This window comes from Sardina pilchardus, chromosome 16, assembly GCF_963854185.1.
Source record: "Sardina pilchardus chromosome 16, fSarPil1.1, whole genome shotgun sequence".
Taxonomy (NCBI): Eukaryota; Metazoa; Chordata; class Actinopteri; order Clupeiformes; family Clupeidae; genus Sardina; species Sardina pilchardus.
Window position 1 is genome coordinate 17,942,350 of NC_085009.1, and position 21,680 is coordinate 17,964,029.

The 21,680-nt window shown below is 39.9% G+C and overlaps 1 protein-coding gene and 1 long non-coding RNA gene across 5 annotated transcripts in view; both read left to right on the forward strand.

The window, feature by feature from the left end:
- The first annotated feature begins 166 nt into the window (after positions 1 to 166).
- Positions 167 to 21,680, forward strand: part of apold1b (apolipoprotein L domain containing 1b) — a 34,208-nt gene continuing 12,694 nt past the window's right edge. The window contains exons 1-14 of one of the 3 annotated variants that reach the window (XM_062516443.1): positions 167 to 486; positions 1,273 to 1,334; positions 1,435 to 1,497; positions 1,841 to 1,894; positions 2,552 to 2,608; positions 3,954 to 4,040; positions 4,298 to 4,357; positions 4,483 to 4,536; positions 6,994 to 7,056; positions 7,193 to 7,240; positions 8,833 to 8,880; positions 21,184 to 21,246; positions 21,355 to 21,420; positions 21,626 to 21,680. The exon at positions 21,626 to 21,680 is cut by the window's right edge and continues 5 nt beyond it. In XM_062516443.1, coding sequence (XP_062372427.1) covers positions 1,284 to 1,334; positions 1,435 to 1,497; positions 1,841 to 1,894; positions 2,552 to 2,608; positions 3,954 to 4,040; positions 4,298 to 4,357; positions 4,483 to 4,536; positions 6,994 to 7,056; positions 7,193 to 7,240; positions 8,833 to 8,880; positions 21,184 to 21,246; positions 21,355 to 21,420; positions 21,626 to 21,680 — 769 coding nt within the window. In that variant the 5' untranslated portion in view covers positions 167 to 486; positions 1,273 to 1,283. The remainder of the gene's footprint in view (positions 487 to 1,272; positions 1,335 to 1,434; positions 1,498 to 1,840; positions 1,895 to 2,551; positions 2,609 to 3,953; positions 4,041 to 4,297; positions 4,358 to 4,482; positions 4,537 to 6,993; positions 7,057 to 7,192; positions 7,241 to 8,832; positions 8,881 to 21,183; positions 21,247 to 21,354; positions 21,421 to 21,625) is intronic. The other 2 variants (XM_062516444.1, XM_062516446.1) reach the window with 2 other exon arrangements.
- LOC134059900 (uncharacterized) lies at positions 8,894 to 16,062 on the forward strand. Of its 2 annotated transcripts, XR_009935088.1 has the most exons (9): positions 8,894 to 11,363; positions 11,885 to 11,963; positions 12,063 to 12,131; positions 12,668 to 12,757; positions 13,713 to 13,815; positions 14,706 to 14,817; positions 14,991 to 15,043; positions 15,413 to 15,449; positions 15,651 to 16,062. It is a non-coding gene; the product is annotated as an uncharacterized LOC134059900 (long non-coding RNA). The 2 variants fall into 2 exon arrangements; XR_009935087.1 differs by having other exon boundaries at positions 12,063 to 12,757.

The following is a 21,680-nucleotide window of genomic DNA, read 5'->3' on the forward strand; positions in this document are numbered from 1 at the left end:
GCTAACTTCCTTCTGTTTGCGTTATTTTTCCAAATAAACAATACAAAAAACTGGAGTCAAGTAGGTCAGGCACTACCTAGCCTACACCACACCCACACTTCAGGTGCAAGCTCGGAATCTGAGCGACAGAAGAGGAGGGATTTCGTCATAAACTCAACCAGAAACAAACAGTGGCTTAAATCCCCAGTGGGAAAGTAGAGTTAGCCCAAGTTCCTGTATTAGGTTTCGGTCGCTCACCCTCAGAAAGAAAATATTTCACCCAACACCTTAGTCTGCTGAATCGTTGCCAAAGCTGCGCATTTCTGTCCTAGATGTAAACTTCCAAATAGTTTGTAATTGGGAATTACTGAAGTGAGACTGTAGCGTAAAAAGTTCGCCATTCAACAGGTAACGCTGTAGGAAGCGCGTAGAGCTTTACAGAGGTATCGTACTTTCAGGAGAACAGGACCTAAAGCCTTTGCATAGGGTTCTCTGTTCTCCACAAAGGTAAGATATTTGGTTCTAACGCGAGGCTGTAGACGAAGAAAGTTAAATCCAAGTTGTTCCTCTGTTGTTCTGTTTCTCAGCCAAACCCGCCATGAAGGCTAACGTCTTCTTTTGAAGAGAGTTTACAGCCCGACAGCTGTAAGGACACTAACGTAGGCTACTATTTAGTATAACCTTACCAGGAATGCAAGACCTATTGTGAGAAAATATTTTGTCACGCCTTTTCTATGTGATTGAAAAACTTTCTGACTGTTTCTACAAGGCTATTTCAATGCCATGTTGTCATGTGATTGAATACCTGTAGAGGGCATGGCTTCACACCAAAACAGCCGGTTGGGTGGTGGGTTGTATTTAACTATAGCCTAGTAGCCTAAGTATAGTAGCCTAAGAGTATACTGGCCTACTCATGAAACATGGGTTTCATTGTGTCTTGTTGTTGTAGCTGATACATTTCCCAGCTGAATGAGTGGAATTATACATGGCCTAACTTTTGATGTTTAGTTGGTAAACTATAGCATTAAACCTAACACGTCAAATACATCTTTAACCACAAGGTGGCGCTCACGACCCATTAATATGTGTGTGTGTGTGTGTGTGTTTGTGTGTCTGTCTCTCTGTCTCTCTCTCTCTCTGTGTGTGTGTGTGTGTGTGTGTGTCTGCCTGTCTGTCTCTCTGTGTCTCTCTCTCTCTCTCTCTCTGTGTGTGTGTGTGTGTGTGTGTGTGTGTGTGTGTGTGTGTGTGTGTGTGTGTGCGCGCGCGCTTGTGCTTCTGTGTGTGGGGGGGCAGTGTCATTCATAATGCAGAGAGAAAAGACAACTCCCTTGGTTCCTCCAAGGCCTACCAAAGAGGTAAATCCAAACCCGTTGTACAGGTTGGAAATTTGACCTGGGTCAGTCTGTGCGAGTATGCTTCGGCACTGAAGTTTGTTTTTTATCTTTTTGCCAACAGGAACTTGATAATCCCATCAAACACAGCCTGGGAATGGATCCAGATATCGAATACAAGACAGAAGTAATTATCCAGAGTCTCCTGTGGTTTCTGATTCTCTGTGCTTAATTCCTTTAGCTCCATGTGATCCTCATCCCTCTTGTATTCTCCCTACTACTGTACTCCCTCTCTCACTGCCCCACCACACCCACCTTTTCATTCAATTGAGTCAATTGACTGAAAACACTTTCTCCCCAGCACACCATTTTGTTCACTGTTTATCTTGATTACTTATTTGTTAAGTAAAGTAGGATACAATTTACATGGTATGTCAAGCAATACACATTTACACACCCTACACACATTAACCAGGGCTCTGTACCCATGTTTTTATTGTCTTTCCAACATGGCTGCTTGACCTTCACAGTGGTACTACCCATTGAATAACAATGAAGGAAGTAGTGAGCTTGCTCCAAAAAAGGTAATCTTGAGTGCTAACTGTATAATATTTATTTGATTCAATTATGTCTGGTGCGATCTAGAAAAAACTCTTCACATGGTGTGCTCAAACATCCTTGATTTTTGGAACACTCTAGCAACATTCTGGATCCTTTCCCTTAGCAAAATCCTGGGTACCATCCTCCCAAAATGTTGGATATTGCTGGGATGGTATCAGAATCATAAGTTGGTAAAATTGCACCATGTGAAGGGTTTTCCCCAATCACATGTTATTTGTTTATATTTTTCATGTTCTCCTTTGACAATGGCATGTGTACCAGAAAGAATGTGTCTCGTCAAGTGGTTTTACCCTCCAGTATATCAAGCATGACAACTTTTTGCATTTGTATGTTCTTTTATCATCCTCATTGCACATTCCGGTACATTTTATCACTGTCCATTACGTGCGTGTGTAGGTATGAGTATGTGGCGTTAAAGTGGCTGCATTCTTTGTGTCTGTACTGAATTGCACAATGGGTAATTGTGTGTGTGTGTGTGTGTGTGTGTGTGTGTGTGTGTGTGTGTGTGTGTGTGTGTGTGTGTGTGTGTGTGTGTGTGTGTGTGTGTGTGTGTGTGTGTGTGTGTGTGTGTGTGTGTGTGTGTGTGTGTGTGTGTGTGTGTGTGTGTGTGTGTCTGCCAGAAATCGGGCATGATGGGAATGATGCAGAAAGTCAACCCATTCAAATCGTCCGCACAGGTAACCAGTCATCCTCCCCTCTCTCTGTGTACACATAAAACAACACTCATTTAAATGGCAAAGGTCTTTCATATGCTGTAACACGCAATACTCTCATTTCATCACTTAGGCCTACAGTTGTGTCCCTAACTACAGTACTCATACACTATCCCACTTTTGCTTCTTGAAAACCGTGTCCTCATCCTCATCTTCATCCTCACCTTCCGCCTGCTTTTCCTATGGTGCGTTCATGAGCATCTGGGAAGTGGGAGAATTATATAGTTAAGGGAATGTACCACATCACACCTGAACTGGGAACTTTGGGAGCTTTGCGAAAGCCCCCAGGAGAATGTTTTGACGTCACTCAACATAGTGAAACATAAAAAATGGACTTGTTCCATGCCCAAATAAGTCTTGTTTTTGAATATGTTATACTCAGCCGATTGTGATACTGAGCAGTACTTCACCGAGTACCTTTGAGTAACTATGTGATGTTAGCCTGCTGTTTAGCTACATGTAGCCAGCCTATGAACATTAGCATTGTCGCCCATTTGTTGTTGTAAAGTTAACACTCTCAGTTTGGAAGTATGGAGCTCCAAAGTGAGGACATTCCCACTTCCCAACCACATGAACGCATTATTAGTTCTCACCCCTCTTACTCCCACTTGCCTCTGTAAAAGCTTGCCTCTGTTGTAATTAGAATCAAAAGTATACTTGTTTTCTATTCACCGTCCTCAAGCTCTTCTTTGTAAGTGAGCTAATTTTAAATGTGTCTTAACATATCAATGTGGAAAGACAATTGGTGAAATGGTGTAGCACTATAGAGATTAATGTTTAGAGATTTGCTGAGTGTGTTGTTAAAGAGCTAACTACGTGTGAGTTGTGTTTACTGTTGTTTTACGTTACACCTTTCATAAAATATGGGGGGAAAAATAACCTCATCAGTCATCAATTCATCACACAATGGCCAACTCATGCTCTCTCTCTCTCTCTCTGAACGTTTGACTCTCTGTAGAGCGCCATGAGACATGTGTAATGTTTTGGCGCTCATACGTGAAATTGAATTAAATTCAATTAAAACAGTGGATGAAAATGCATATCTATCTATTTATGCAAGGAGCGTCTGTCTGTGTGTCACTCTGTCTGTCTGTTCCATGCATAACTCCCGAACCACTCATCCGACTGCTCTCACATTTGGTGGGTGTCTTCCTCATGGCACGAGTGTGTGCAGTGCCAAATTTCATGTTATACAAACAAAAAATGTCACATCTACAGGCTCTGCACTATTTCAGATCAATGTGCAGATTCTTCAGCTTGTAACGCATTTGCTCATTTCTTTCCCGCATTCGGTGCCTGTGTCATGAAGAGCTCCTCGGCAGGGCCCAAAGTGGAGGCCACAGCGGTGAGGGACACAGAGGGACAAGGCCCAGGCACTCAACAGGTCACTCAACAGGTCAGCCATGTGGTCATTCCTCTGCCCTGTGTCAGTGGCATGCAAGAGTGAGGAGATGGGTTTGGAATGTGTATCTGAGAGAAACATCTCTATCTCTCTGTCTCCCTGTCTCTATCTCTCTCTGTCGGTCTCTGTCTCTCTTCATTCTTCTTTTTCTGTCTTACTGTGTGTGTGTGTGTGTGTGTCTGTTTGTGTGTTAGTGAAAAAATAAAATGCACTGATATCTGATATCATTGTTCTTACATTATGTGTTGTAGAATCCTGGAATGTTTGTGGGTGTCATGCAGAAAGTCAACCCCTTCAAGTCGTCTGGAGAAGTATGTGTCCCAACCTCAGTCTTATCACCTGAGATGTAAATCATAGAAACATTTTTTGTTTAATCAAAAATGCATCGCTATTTCGTTTCTGCAGTGTGCTATGATATTTTTTATTTACTCCACAGACGAGAAAGGCTGAACCCCTGCTTGACAACGTAGAGGATCAGACGTCAGACAAGGTGTGCGTGCGTGTGTGCGTGTGTGCGTGTGTGCGTGCGTGCGATCGTGCGTGCGTGTGTGTGCGCGTGTGAGTTTGAGTTAGTGTGCATGTATTTTTCAACATGTGTGTGTGTGTGTGTGTGTGTTTTCATTTGCATGTGTTTGAATGTGTTTGAGTGTGTATGTGTGTGTGTATAATATGTATGCACACTGCTTTTCATAATGACTCAAATGATGTCATTCATTTAATGACACGAATGATTGGCTGTGTCAATACTCAGCCAGTGCGGTTTCTCCTAAGACCTTTTCATGTTCCACATTCACAATGCACCACTGATTAACACAGATCACATTACTGTACCATGAGAAAAGTGACTCAGTCCACCCGCATGCTAGGGCAGGCGCATAAAGATGATATCAGCAATAGGCAGTAGTCGAGTTGAGGGGGATGAGGGGGGATGGCATCCCCCTTTGGAATTTATATGGTCAAAATCATCCCCCCTCTGAAACGACCATCCCCCTCCCCATCCCCTGTAATTGTTCAATGAATGTGGCAATATCACCACTATTTCATTTTCAACATTTAGCTTTTGCGCACATCGAGGCTAAAATACTGTGGACGAGGGGCATGCTCCTCCTATTGTCACGGCAATCAGCGAATAGAAGCATGCAGCCTCCTTTTACTGTCTATGCGCACGACAGGTGATTTCATTCAGTAGCATCATGGCCAAGCGACAAGCAAAGTGTGATTTAAGGGATGTCGGCTTTATTAAGAGGACAAAAAGTTGATGAATTAGAAAGAGTACATTAATACTCAAACCTGAAACGCCCAGTCTCCCTTGTTTGCTAAAGTGAAGGTACCTAGCCCGCTACCGAGAGCTAGGTGTTCACTCCAGCTGTTTCTGAACAAACATAATGTAATTGGAAAGGATAGGCTACCGTAGCGGCTCATGGCGAGCTAACGCAATGTTGTCCAACTTTTTAGGTCATCTTATTGAGAGTGATGTATGAGTGCATCCTCACTCACACGAAAGAACAGTTTTGTAGTGTGCGGTTCTGCAAATAGACAATGTCACGAGGTGGCTGAAGAGACAAATGTCTGAGCATCTGTTCATCTTTAGAATTATTATTCCGCTGTGCAGGTAGCCTAGGCACAAAGAATATGCTTTTGTTTTGCATTTTTAAAGGTAGAACATAAGACTGAGACTGAGCTACAAAATATCCCACCAACATTGTTGTGTGGCAATTAAAGTTTCTGTTCTACTGTATGGTGGTAGAATTCCAGAGTGAAAGCAAAAAGTCTCAACTTTTTTTGTTGGTTCCATTTAACTTGGCTAGATTGGTAATTATAACAAGTCATCGTTGAATGCATTATTTAATTGATGTCTGGTTCACTAATTCAGATCTGATAGATATTTAGTATATTTAAGTGATAATGTTACTCTGAACTGGGATCAATTTTAGCAACTCGACGTAGACATGATCTAAAATTTTAGTGACACATAAAATGTACATGAATTGGAAGAAATGTAGGATTTCCCAATGTCCAGCAGGTCACGCTATAAATGGACTAGAATACAGGAAATTGCATCTTAAAAATGAAAAAAAATTCTGGGGGAGGACCCCCATACCCCCCGCAAGACTAATTCCCAGATATGCATTTTAAAATCCACCATGCCCCCCTGCCATTTTTTAACAACTCGACTACTGGGGAGGACCCCCATACCCCCCGCAAGACTAATTCCCAGATATGCATTTTAAAATCCACCATCCCCCCTGCCATTTTTTAACAACTCGACTACTGGCAATAGGTCCATTTTTATCACCTAAGCATAAACTAGGTCTGTCTGACCTGTCCAGGTTTTTTTTGCAGCATATTATAAAATTAAATAATTGCTTATTACAAATAAAACATTTATTTGAATGATCCGTTAATGAATGATAATGAACGTATACAATTAAACTTCAGATATTAAATTTTAACAATATGTAGCCCACAAATAGTCTATGTATAAGCAGTAAATTGCATATTAGATATCGACCCTTAGATCTAGAACTCCAGAATTAGCACTCTTTTAAAATTGCTAATCCAATCACGTCACACCTGAACTTCTAACTTTGAAGTGACTGATAGACACTTTTTATATTGACCGATAAAAACATGCACTTGTTCCATGAGCAAATAAGTCACTTCCTTGTTTATTTAAGTTACTCATAAGCGCAGGTAATTATGGTCTTGAACAGTGTTTCCCACAGTAAATATGTGATAGCTGTCTGGCTATCGACCTTATGGACGTTTTCAAGTGGACGCTCTCTATTCAGAAGTCTTGAATTTCAAAATGGAAACCTCCCCGCTTCCCAGTTGCATAAGCATTATGATAAGAGCAGCATCAAAACGAGCAACACTATGTTCACATGGAGCGCAGGATAAAGTATAAAGAATGTGCAGTTTGTAAGTGGTGGGTTTTGTGTTTTAGCAGAATTCTGGAACATTCATGGGGATGATGCAGAAGGTCAATCCATTTAAGTCAACAGCTCAGGTACAACATCTCTCTCTCTCTTTCTCTCCCTCTCCTTTTCTCTCCTTTTCTCTCTCTCTGTCTCTCTCTGTCTCAATTTCCTGCTTAATGAACTCATTAACCTGTACTCTTTCCTTTTTTACTTTATTTCTTCTAGACCAAAAGAGATGAGCTGGAGCCATCCGCACACCAAGCAACAGAGAAGGTGTGTGTGACGCAGGATTTATGTTGTGTTCTTTCTGCCTGAAGTATGACGTGCAGATTAATTAGTTAGTGCAAGGTCATCCATTTCTGTTCAGAAAGTTCATTTGGTTTGGTATCAATCATTTTCTTCAGTACACAATTTCATCAACACCAATATTTGAGTTATCCACATACTGTATGATGAGCTTGGAGGTATTAAGGATAAAGCAAGGGATGCCGAAATGGTTAGTGGAGTGGCTAGGAGGCATGAAAATCTATGTGGAAGTAGGTCAATGTACTGTAAGGGCATTCAGCATACACAGTCCCAATGTAGCACCATAAATTGATGCAGTGATTCTTAACCATAGGGCCGCGTCCCAAACTTGGGCCGCCAGCACCCAACCGAGGGCTGCATCAAACTTTCCGTTTTTCACCTGTGGGCCGCAAGGGCCGCGGGACTGCCATCAGGGGTGTCCAAACTGCGGCCCGCCACACACTTTAATGTATTTACCTATGCATAAAACATGGTGCAACATTGGGACTGTGTACAATTATGCAATCAGTTATTCCTACATAGAATTCCTCGTTCCTTCTAACTACCCCATGTAGCTTGTAACCAAAGGGTTGCTGGTTCGATCCCTGACCAGTAGGAGAAATGTGGGCAGGGGAAGTGGTTGAGCACTGCTCTCCTGCATTCTCATTTCACTGGCTGCTCGAACTCTGTGTGCATGTTACTGCGCCACATAGCAGTGCTTCACCAATAGTACTCAGCCAACATGACAATGCACTGTATGCATCTGCTTTGAAATTTGCTGTGCCACATTGCTATCTCATACACGTGGAAAATATACTATATTGGGTCACTTACTTTGACACGCATATGAACTTTCGCAAGTCAAGACATGTGACCCAATACTTCTGGCAATAGAGTGCCAATATTAGTTACAGTCTAAATGGTGTGACTCACAGTCAGTGAATTATGTTAATATAGGCTGACCGTGGGAGTGTAGACTATTTTTTGACAAGTCTGTTTAAAACATCAATATCAGTGCGGGAACAGGTGTGAAACATTGGATCATCAATTAACCAATGGCAAACAAAGGTAGCCACAATCATTTTTTGTCTGATAGTGGCTGCCTTTGTTTGCCATTGGTTAATTGATGATCCAATGTTTTACACCTGTTCACCCATTGATATTGATGTTTCAAACAGATTTGTTTGAAACAACGCGGAAAAGAGTTTTTTTTAATCATGATCTTCCCATAAATTAAATAAAGGCATTTTAACTTCAGATTAGTGCCTAGGTATCTGCTACGTTTTTGTATTTGGTGTGTTACTTTAGCAAAATAAATATTTCGGTCTTAGGATCAGGATCTAAACATTCATCAGACAAATTGAGCCTTTGAGAAATCAGACAGAAAGCTGGAACCCAATTGTGACACGGAATGACCCTGTAGAGGTTCTCTAAATTGACCCCAAAAAGGGCCTGTTGTGGTGGGTGAACTGAACTCAAGGAATCTGTTTGGGTGTTCTATGGTGGTGATTTTATGACGTTAATAATATGTTCATTGACATGAAATCACATTAGTAACTCGTCCTTCTTTGTAAACACAGAGGTTCCCTTCCACAGAGGAGATGGCAGACGACCGAGAGAGCAAACAGGTGTAGACAAATATGTTCCCTTCTGACGAGCAGAAATCCACACGCACACTCACACACCCATGACTTCAATGGCACAAGCTACACACAATACAAGGACGCACGATCTGATATCACCAAGTAATTAAGAGTCCTGGATCAATGTGCAAGTTGTTTGTCCAGGGTCAATGTCATTTCCAACCAATCAGCGGTCATGTGTGACTGATGATGTCATTTAGAGTGCGACGTGACAATTTCAAACGGAAAGCGCGCTCAGAAATGCTCAGAAGAAGCAGAACTAGCAAAACGGAGAGGTGCTACAGCAGTGTTCCTGACTGTTGCCGTGTAATGACATTTTCAAAGAAACAGGTAAGACTATTTCTCGAAAAAAATTATATCCTATGTGCCATCTCCACCGAATTTCTCTATTTTAATCACTTTTATTATATAAATTTTTATATAGTAAGCAAATTGTGTGTTGTTCGATATGATCAGTCAGTAGGCTACACGGAGGTTACTGTTAGCTAGCATGAAACGGCTAAGAGGGCTCTTTCCCGTTACAGTATGTTCAAGAATAACACAAAGACGTTAGGTCTCCACCGAATTTCTCTATTTTAATCACTTTTAGTACTATGTACATTTTTAGGGGTAAGCAAATTGTGTGTTCGATATGATCAGTCAGTACACGGACGTTACTGTTAGCTAGCATGAAACGGCTAAGAGTATGGGGCTCTTTCCCGTTACAATATGTTCAAGAATAACACAAAGACGTTAGGTCAGTGCAGCAAAGCCTACGTTCTTTATTTTATCTGTAATGATTTGTGCATAAAATTGACAATATGTCAGCAAAGATTTCAAACCGGTTAAAACGGAAAGCGTTACGGATCCAGGATTATTGTTCGTAACCAGTCCAGGACAAACACATAGGCTACTCACTTTTCTCTTGCTATATTAATCCAGGATTATTGTTTGTAATAGGTCCAGGACAAACACACATTCACTTGCCTGTCTCTGATTAAGTATTAATCCAGGATTGTTGTTAGTAATCGGTCCAGGACAAACACACACTCACTTGCCTCTTATTAAGTATTAATCCAGGATTATTGTTCGTAACCAGTCCAGGACAAACACATACTCACTTTTCTCTTACTAGGCTATATTAATCCAGGATTATTGTTTGTTATCGTTCCAGGACAAACACACACTCACTTGCCTCTTATTAAGTATTAATCCAGGATTATTGTTTGTAATAGGTCCAGGACAAACACACATTCACATGCCTCTGATTAAGTATTAATCCAGGATTGTTGTTAGTAATCGGTCCAGGACAAACACACATTCACATGCCTCTGATTAAGTATTAATCCAGGATTATTGTTTGTAATAGGTCCAGGACAAACACACATTCACATGCCTCTGATTAAGTATTAATCCAGGATTGTTGTTAGTAATCGGTCCAGGACAAACACACACTCACTTGCCTCTTATTAAGTATTAATCCAGGATTATTGTTCGTAACCAGTCCAGGACAAACACATACTCACTTTTCTCTTACTAGGCTATATTAATCCAGGATTATTGTTTGTTATCGTTCCAGGACAAACACACACTCACTTGCCTCTTATTAAGTATTAATCCAGGATTATTGTTTGTAATAGGTCCAGGACAAACACACATTCACATGCCTCTGATTAAGTATTAATCCAGGATTGTTGTTAGTAATCGGTCCAGGACAAACACACATTCACATGCCTCTGATTAAGTATTAATCCAGGATTATTGTTTGTAATAGGTCCAGGACAAACACACATTCACATGCCTCTGATTAAGTATTAATCCAGGATTGTTGTTAGTAATCGGTCCAGGACAAACACACACTCACTTGCCTCTTATTAAGTATTAATCCAGGATTATTGTTCGTAACCAGTCCAGGACAAACACATACTCACTTTTCTCTTACTAGGCTATATTAATCCAGGATTATTGTTTGTTATCGTTCCAGGACAAACACACACTCACTTGCCTCTTATTAAGTATTAATCCAGGATTATTGTTTGTAATAGGTCCAGGACAAACACACATTCACATGCCTCTGATTAAGTATTAATCCAGGATTGTTGTTAGTAATCGGTCCAGGACAAACACACACTCACTTGCCTCTTATTAAGTATTAATCCAGGATTATTGTTCGTAACCAGTACAGGACAAACACATACTCACTTTTCTCTAACTAGGCTATATTAATCCAGGATTATTGTTTGTAATTGTTCCAGGACAAACACACTCACTTGCCTCTTACTAAATATTAATCCAGGATTATTGTTGGTAATTGTTTCAGGACAAACATTTTGATGTATTTTTTTAAGTTGTTTACTCCTCTTGTTAAGTAGTATGACTTATTTTTCCTGAAATTTAGCATTGTTTTTGCCAAGACAAATACAATTTGATTTAGTCCAATTTTATTGTATTTTTTTCCCCCCAGAGTTGCCCAGTGTTAAAGATGGCAGGTGAGTGTGACCGGGAGAAACATTCTATTATGCAAATTTCACAACCTATTATGCAGTGCGCTTTTCTAATAATATCCACAAACATATCCATATATGTGTCAACTCTAAAATCTGTCTTTGAGGATTGTGAGATATCTGATGAGGTTCCAACTAATTTTATTTTGAATACTGGTGTCTTACTTGTGCCAATCTGAATTCAAACCTACATAGTGTTTTTGTTTTGATAGTGAAAGTTAAAACAAAATTATGTTTTATGTAATACAGACTACATTCTTCATTGGTTGCTAGAGGCTATATCAAACTTCCAATTTGTGTGATACCTGTTTATCATGGCAGGATGAGGGCTGAACATTTAGTTAACCCATATGCTTGTTCAACAGGCAATTTATGTCCTTTTTAATCTGATGTGTAAGGTATTGGGTGCACTTTATTGTCAGTATCATCAAGTTAATGTTACATTGCCTTTGGTAGTTTTAAATGCTCCAGGTCATTTCTATAATACTATGTTTTTGTTTACACAGAACTCTCCATTTGGTCTCTCAAACACTGGTGAAGATCCTGGAAAGCTCCTCTCGAGCCAGGAATGCTTACTTTAGGAAGGTTTGTTATTATGCATTCTCATATTCATATTTTTTATTTCATAGAGGGTCAGATATTGTTAATTTAAGAACCTTTTATATTCATTCTGTCCTCTGCTAGATAAACATTTTTAAGGAAAAGGTGATGGTTGAGGCCTTTCTTGAGAATGGTAACCACTGGAACCTTTTTGTAAGTAACTATGTAATATACTGTGTCACAACCACCGGGCTCAAGGTAGCCGTGACATTAAGGATGGGGACCACACTGTAGCTAAAGGTTTTAAATATTATATTTATTGAAACATTAAAAAGGGTAAAGTCAGTATATGATAAAGAAAAGTGTAATGCAAAGTGTCTAGGGGTGATCAAACAAAGAGTGTAAAAACGCGACGTCTAGGTGCAAGCTGGCAACGGGTTGCGGCTCTCCCCAGAGGAGCAGCCATCGAGCGCAGAGAGCAGGCCCAAGCGAAGGGCAGAGAGCAGAGCCAAGACCAGAGAGAACGCGTCCATTCATCCTTGTTATATAGCACCACCCATTACTCCAAACACCAATGGGGTCCTTGCTCTGCAAATCAGGGAAACAGATTCAAGGGGCAGAGCCCACACAGGCATTAGACCAGAGGGCGCAACCCCAGGACTGACCAGCAGGGTCTTAACAACTGTATATTAGTAATTTATTGATCCATACAATTCATGCCCAACTAATACGTTTTCTTTTGTATGCAGATATTACTGGGAAAAGAGTTATATATATATATATATGAACTCCCTTGGGGAATCTAAAGAGAGGGTGGCGACCATAGTTCAAAACTGGAGGTACAAAATATGGCTACCCGATTATCACTGTACTACTGCTCTGTGAGGACCAAACAGGGTTAGAGTGCACCAAACAACCCCACTCCCCACCTGTCAATGAAGCCCATTTTTGCATTCTAGCTATGCTGAATGTGAACTGTAACGTTTACGGTGAAATGTGGGGGTTGCACTACGTGTTGCAGTGATACTTTTAAAATCCATTGTTTTCATAGCAGTCTAGTTCCATTGCAATTACAGCTGGAAACGGGCCTTAAAAGTTAGGCCTGACACGGCCCAAGCCCGACAAAATTCGTCCTGAACCCAACAAGTACATTTTGACAGCTTTTTAAAGCCCAAACCCGCTTACAGCCCGGAATTATTCAAATATGCACAGACACACAACTCCTCATTTTGTGTCAGGGGTATACATTTTAACATTACTCATTCATTTTTAACACCTAAACACTTTTACCATAACAAGTTAAAACAAAAAATGATGTTGGAGTTTTTCCTTTCCCCTATTGCTCATTGGCGCTCTTTGTTGTTAAGCGCTCTGAGACATGCCTTTTGTAAAATCCGCTAAACAAATAAACACTTAACACTTAAAAGAACTTGTGTTCGTGGCTGGCTCAACCAAAATGTATGATAAACGCCACACTCTATCTTCTGCTTCACCTCATCAGCATCCATCCATCTATCGTGCTGGTGGAAATGCATCACCTGACCGCTCATTTACCCCGAAAGGCATGGCTCAAGCCATGGAGTCAGACCCGGGCCCAGGTAAAATTAAGCCTGAATCTGTTGGGCCCAGTCGGGTTCGGGCAAAGATTTCCAGCTCTAATTGCAATACAGTCCATGGGATAAAGGAAGTGGGGATCACATCTCATTGTTTGGGGGGCGATGTTCGCTGACCCCTGTTTGACCCACTGTCTAATAATGAGTAGTACTTTACTAATTTTGTTTCTATTCTATTCAGTTCATTTGCTGAATGATGGGGATGTCATGGCCCCTGGACACCGGTATCCATAAAGCATCCCCTGCAGATAGATGGGAAGTCATGTGGCGTTCATTTTGTTATGGTATTCATTATTGCCTTTGCCCTCCATTGTATTGTTGCTACACTGTTACAGTGTATCTACCTAGGTACAGTGGAATAATCGGTGTAACAATATGTTATATACCGTAATTTCCCGACTATTAGCCGCGGCTTATACATTGATTGAATTTCTTCCACTATGAGGTTAATACAGGGGGGAAGTTAATATGGTGTTAATATGGCTTTTTTCTTTTAACTTGCATAAAACACTGTCCTGCGGCTTATACACAATGCGGCTTATATGCAGGAAATTACTGTAGCATGTTCTAGTGTTGTACTTACCGGTACATTTTGTATTTTGTGTACCTACATAATGTTGTTACAGTGTAATATTAAGGTTTTTTTTATTTTTTTTTTTAAATACCAGAACATCTTCACTATGCAAACTGAAGACATTGACTATACTGGAACTAAGCAGGGTTTTTTTCCAAAGTGATGCTACTTCCCTTGAGCTTGCCACCCGCAAAGTTGCCCAACATCAACGTGTCCTGTGCATTGATTAATTCGTTCCAGCATTAGCGTGCTTTGGGCCTCGGTCCAACCACCCTTCCTTGAAGAATTCAGCACTTTAGCAAACTATTATAAAAACACCGGTACTTCATATTACAGTGTATCAACGGTATGTATGGTATGTACACAAAAATACATGAGTGGAACACCAGTACATGCTATAACATATTGTTACACCGGTTATACCACTGTACTTAATTGGGTAGATACACTGTAAAAGTATATCTAGTGTTACCGTCATTTTTAAACCTTCAAAGCTACAAGCTTATTACAAGCTTTTTCATCTACCTGAACATTCATCAAGCTTAAGGTTGAAACTGCAACCTCTTATTAAGAGAAGTCTGACAATTTGTTATTCTGCAGTATGCCCAGGCCATATTGACAGGGGATGCTCTTCAGCAGAGCCGTGTTTTGGATTTTGGACCCATTATGCAATTAAGACAACAGATGTGCAAGGATCTCTTTAATGCAACAGGTATGCAACATACAACTATGCATAGTTGAAGCATACAGTTTCTTAACCTAGTAATGCTGGTAATTTAAAACTAATCATTCTGCAAATAAGCAGATATTTACATTTTCAATTGAGTTTCCATTGCATTGAGCATTATTCTATGTAATTTGTACATTTATTCATTTCAATTGTAGACAGAACACAGACATGCAGTAACTGCCTGAACCCAGTGAGCACTGCAAACAAGGTAAAGTATACCATGTGATAATTTGTTAAAATGTTATTCCTAAATCCATATCTGTTTCAAAAGGCATATGAAATATATATGGACTTAAATGTAGAGTTTTCGGAATGGAGTGTGGTCAAAATATTCCGTTTATCAAATCCACACCCTAGTGTGTATCAGGTATTACAGTGTTAAAGAACGGTAAACAAAATGGTATGGTGTTAGTAGGAAGGTGCTGATAAAATTCTTATGGGGCTCTTCTGCTTCACTTCCTTTTTTTTCTTCTTTTGTGTGTCCCATGCTGGAATGATTATCATCCAATCCTGATATCTGAAGTGAAAGTTAATTTCATCATCATTATTTTTTATTAACTATTATCTGCAATTTAAGGTTTGGGGATCACCAAAGAAATGGCAGAAAAAACAAAGTAAGTATTTTGATGTCATTGTATTTTCTAGAATTGCTCTACTCCGCCAGGAAAGTATATAATGCCAAAATATTAATGTCTAAATATTCGTCTCATATTTGCTGTGTCAGTACAGATTTTTTTGTACCATCTTGAGTGGCATGCCATTTTCCTAACATTCTTTTTAATAAATAAATATATATATAACTGTTTTCTCTATAGACAGACCCTCCACAAGATGAAGGAAAATGCCAACTCTACATATGATGTTAAAGAGACCCTATGCAACTTTCTGCAGGAGACGATCGCTCTTTGTTACATCTGGAAGTCTGAGACGAAGAACCACGCTTGCAATTTATATATTTAAATATAGCCTATACATGTATAAATATACACGCTAAAGCTGTCGGGGAAGCTCTGCAGAGAAAATGCAAGCATAAAACGAGCGAAAACAAACAACGAAACCGAAACCAGAGATGAAATCGCCAGTCCTGCATAGTTCCTCTTTAACTCATCATTTAGTTTAGAAACACACACATTTGGGGCACAAGCCTTGAGCTTTGTCATTGAGTTTTTCATTGAAAAGGTAAACAACTTGCTTTAGATTTTATCATTAAAATCTAATGATAGCTTAGCTTCTTTTACCCTGTTCTTGGGTAACGTTTGCTTGTCAAAGAAATAAACATATATACAACAAAACTTCAAAAATCGGTACAGTCCAAGTGTTTGATTAGAATATGCTCATTCTAGTAGTCCTTGTTTTTTTTAGTCTTCACTGAGCCTCTGGATGGCTTTCTCACGGGGTAATCAGGTTTTTTGGGCTCTGTTGGTGTGTTGTGGTTTTGCAGATCGACCTGGTGTCTACCTTGCGTTTTCTAGATGGATATAATGGCATGATTTTCTTGCCGTTATCATTGATAATGGTGGGGTAGGGGTCCTTGCTTTCTTTGCCCCTGTCTGCCTCTAAAACATGAAAATGTAACCTATCAATCATTTCCTTTATTGGATCAGGAGTTTCTGTCCAGCTACTGATGATTTTTGCAACACTAATTTCTCAACAGTAGTTACACATGGGTACCACTTGCTAAGGTTGGCAATGACACTGCACTGTGTGAAGAAATCGGTGCCAAACTGTCGTTCACACATTCAGTTGTTGCTTCTGTCTGCAAAGAGGGGGGGTGGCTGAATTTGTTCTTCACACGCCCAGCATACTGTAACTCCCTCATTATGCTGAAGTAATCTTCTGCATTTCAAGGAGGACATGTATTAGGTCATCTACAGTATACGCAGATTCCTAACGCCTCCAAGAAACTGGTATTTGAGCCTGTAAAACACACAAATAATTATTAATGTGTGAAAACTAAAATATTAACAGATATGTGCAAGTAATAAAATAAGCAAGAGTGAGCAATTAAATAGTTTGTAGCTTACCATTCAATGACATTGTTCATATCAGTGTTCAAATGCTCAAAGCAACGTCCGTAATCGGACCACATGTGACCAATCTCTTCCCAGTGTCTTGTGAAGTACTGCCACTCAGCTGGGTGTTGTCTGAACATTTTGTTGAACTTCTTGGCTGTGGTCTCAAATTCTGCCTCCTTAAAAGTATCATAGAACACATTTTTTTGACCATCAGAAGTTGTTCTTTGAGGTTCAATAATAGCGTATGCACATTTGTGCGTCTGAAAGTGACCCAGGAGCACTGCTAGAGTGTCTTATACCGGCTCATTTTAAAAAGGGTAGAACAAAACTATTCATATTTGAACATTGTAATAATTGTTTTGAAAATGTGGCACTTGTTTGGACAAATGCTTTATAGCAACTGAAAAAAAAACAATTTTACTTGTTGCAATCTATTGAACACTTTAGACAAATGTACACAGTTTGCATTAGTCAGTTTCTCTTACTGGCATAATGCTCACCTAAAACCTCCACCGTCTGCAGACATGGAAAGGTGCACAAAGACTTTGCAGACTAGGTCATTTGTGCAGACAATAGCCTAAATCAGTCTCATAACAGATTTGAAATACTTACAGTTTTACAGGTCTTCAGTTTGAAAGTTGGAAGGTCCATGCACTCCAAACTCTGTTTTGGATAACCATCTTTGAACAGCCTGTGGATTAGTGAAAGAACAATGTAAGACTCACATTAAATCTTAGAGTGCAAAATGTAAATATTAAAGCTGTATAATAAACCTATGCATCTACCTGCAAGACGTGATACCAGCACAAAAGGATATAAGATTCAGGGAAAATGCTTGATAAAGCATTAATTTCAGCATAGTCTTTGTCAACCACGAATGCTCTAAAAAAAGAAAAAGAACATAACTTTTCCGTACTTCCTACCAACAGATTTCTAGTTTTGTAATATTTGGCAGTTCTTTAAAGATAAACTCTCAAAGGTCCAAAACTAAGGTTTTAAGTGCCCAAACTTTTTGCAGTGCCATGTGTTCTTCATGGCACAAAAAATAACTATACATCCATGTTTATAGGAAATATTAACCATTAAATACATTTCCTACAGAGACTGCCTGTTCATCATTATAATTATACTTTTGCACAACATTGTATGTAGACACAACACTTATCATTCCTACATCTTGCACATCAAGGGAGAGCGCTGGATTCCCTGGATTTAGGATTGCAATTAGTTACAACTCACCTGGGAGGGTGCTGGAACTGTATCCTCAGTTGCTCAAGAACCTGCTCTAAGGTGGTCTGTTGTTCATTGCTCGTCCATGACCATCTCTTACAAGGAGTGTAAGCAAGGGGAAGTCATACTGGTTGACACAGTGGGTGGTGTCCATAAACACTATCTGCTTGCCGTACTGCACCAGGTTTGACTGATGTTCTGATGTTGTCAATGTCTCGTGGTGTGGCAAAGAATGTCCTATCACTAATGTCACTGTGTCCTTGAGTCTGTGCCCACTTGTGACTCTCAGACAGAACGATGTCTGGCTTTGCTCCAAGGGCAAGGAGTTGTTCGATCCTCGTCTTGAGTTCTGGGTGCATACAATTTGAGTGTCCATCATTTGGATCAGTGGTAACGTGGTTGTTGTGTTGGCCAAACACACGCTGGACTATAACTGTATGGCCTTGCCAATCATTATTGATTTTAAATGAAACATAGGCCCTACAGCCCACAGACCTGTAGCTTTTAGCCTTTGGTTAGCCAAATCGCAGACAGTTATACTTGAAATAAACCTTCTCCTGGTCCTTCTTGGAGGTACAATTAAACGTGCTTTATTGTCCATCAAGGCTTTGCAGCTTTCTCGTGACAAAACTTTTCAAATCCTCCTGTCTTTGAATAACAAAAACATTGAGTTTTGCCTTCTTCGATCCACATTTCTGTTTTTCTTCATTAAGGACAGCCTTTTTGATAAGGTCTTCCATTCCTGAATGTAAAGAACACATATTTTAACATTGCAGTCAGTATTTAAGTTAGAGTTTAATTATAATTAGCCTAATAATTAAGTCATTTTCACTTTACATCTTCATTTCACATTAAAAGTTAATAAACACTCCTTAAACAGCCTGATTTTATTCATTCAAAGATCAAGGTGATTGTAAATGCTGGCTGTGAAAATCCTGGACTAATGACAAACAATAGTCCTGGATTAATATGTAGCCTAACAAAAGGTAAGTGAATGCTTTTGTCCTGGACCGATAACTAACAACAATCCTGGATTGATACTTTAAGGAATAGTTCGGAATTTTGGACATAGGACCTCATTTCCAACTTTACCGAGGTGATATAGGTCGGTGGAGACCGTTTTTATCGCGTTTAACCCCTTCCTTCAGTTGCAGCGTTCCCCTTTGCTAACGCTGGTTCTGAGCTACTGCATTTCAACGGTAACATCAGTCTGACATCAACAACAGTCTTACTCACTCCACAGCACACCCAAGACAAGTCAATTAAAACGCCCGACTATCGATATACATGTCCGTGTTGATAGAATAATTTTAGAAATAAAATTGACCTTGCAACTCAATTATTTTTTACATTTTGAGGGACTAGTTTCTCAATATCAATCCACCACTGCAATACAGGGAACAAAGTAGGCTATTGCAATGCAATGCAAGGTTAGTTTTATTTCTAACATGGTTCTATCAACACAGGCATGTGCATCGATAGTCTGACGTTATAAATTATTTGTTTTGGGTGTTCTGTGGAGTGTTTTCAGTGGTAGGCTGGATGTTACCGTTGACTTGCGTTATCTCGGCACCAGGTTAGCACGAGATGAACGCTGCAACTCAAGGAAGGGCAGAAATTCAATGAAAATGGTCTTCACCGACCTATATCACCCCGACTAAGTTGGAAATGAGGTCCTATGTCCAAAATTCCGAACTATTCCTTTAATAAGAGGCAAGTGAACGTGTGTTTGTCCTGGACCGATTACTAACAACAATCCTGAATTAATACTTAATAAGAGGCAAGCGACTGTGTGTTTGTCCTGGAACGATTACAAACAATAATCCTGGATTAATATAGCCTAGTAAGAGAAAAGTGTGTTTGTCCTGGACTGGTTACGAACAATAATCCTGGATTAATACTTAATAAGAAGCAAATGAGTGTGTGTTTGTCCTGGAACGATTACAAACAATAATCCTGGATTAATATAGCCTAGTAAGAGAAAAGTGAGTATGTGTTTGTCCTGGACTGGTTACGAACAATAATCCTGGATTAATACTTAATGAGAGGCAAGTGAGTGTGTGTTTGTCCTGGACCGATTACTAACAACAATCCTGGATTAATACTTAATCAGAGTAAGGCAAGTGAATGTGTGTTTGTCCTGGACCGATTACAAACAATAATCCTGGATTAATATAGCAAGAGAAAAGTGAGTAGCCTATGTGTTTGTCCTGGACTGGTTACGAACAATAATCCTGGATCCGTAACGCTTTCCGTTTTAACCGGTTTGAAATCTTTGCTGACATATTGTCAATTTTATGCACAAATCATTACAGATAAAATAAAGAACGTAGGCTTTGCTGCACCGACCTAACGTCTTTGTGTTATTCTTGAACATATTGTAACGGGAAAGAGCCCCATACTCTTAGCCGTTTCATGCTAGCTAACAGTAACGTCCGTGTACTGACTGATCATATCGAACACACAATTTGCTTACCCCTAAAAATGTACATAGTACTAAAAGTGATTAAAATAGAGAAATTCGGTGGAGACCTAACGTCTTTGTGTTATTCTTGAACATACTGTAACGGGAAAGAGCCCTATACTCTTAGCCGTTTCATGCTAGCTAACAGTAACCTCCGTGTAGCCTACTGACTGATCATATCGAACAACACACCATTTGCTTACTATATAAAATGTATATACTAAAAGTGATTAAAATAGAGAAATTCGGTGGAGATGGCACATAGGATATACATTTTTTCGAGAAATAGTCTTACCTGTTTCTTTGAAAATGTCATTACACGGCAACAGTCAGGAACACTGCTGTAGCACCTCTCCGTTTTGCTAGTTCTGCTTCTTCTGAGCATTTCTGAGCGCGCTTTCCGTTTGAAATTGTCACGTCGCACTCTAAATGACATCATCAGTCACACATGACCGCTGATTGGTTGGAAATGACATTGACCCTGGACAAACAACTTGCACATTGATCCAGGACTCTTAATTACTTGGTGATATCAGATCGTGCATACAAGGACTGAATTACTTTATTCCTAGCATCATAAAGTCTATTATCATAACTGCAGTCAATAAATGTTCTTTATGATGGCCTCTGTTTACTTAGGCTCCTGGAATGTTTATGGGTGTGATACAAAAAGTGAATCCCTTTAAGTCATCACAGCAGCAGGTAATGTTCTTGTCACTACAACAAGGAGCTCTCTTCACAGTGTGGAGTATTGTGCGTTTGGCTGGGTGTGTTTTTTGTGCTGATATCAAGTGTGCGTCTTATTTGCAGGGTAAACAAGATGAGCAGTTGGTTGATCCCGCCGAACCAGCTGAGCGGAAAGTGGAGGAGAAACAGGTGTGTTTGTGCGTGCGTGCGTGTGTGTGTGTTTGTGCATGTGTGATTGTGTGTGTGTGTGTGTGAGTGTATGTGTGTGCCATGTTCAGCCTTTGTCACCGCCAGGTCTTTCAAGTTCATCCGGCCGTGCAAATGCACAGTACAGTATGAGACCCTCACATAACCTCGCCGCATAGCAACACACTTTATTTTTTTTTTTTCCTAGAGCCCAGGGATGTTCAGGGGTGTCATGCAAAAAGTCAATCCATTCAAATCCACCA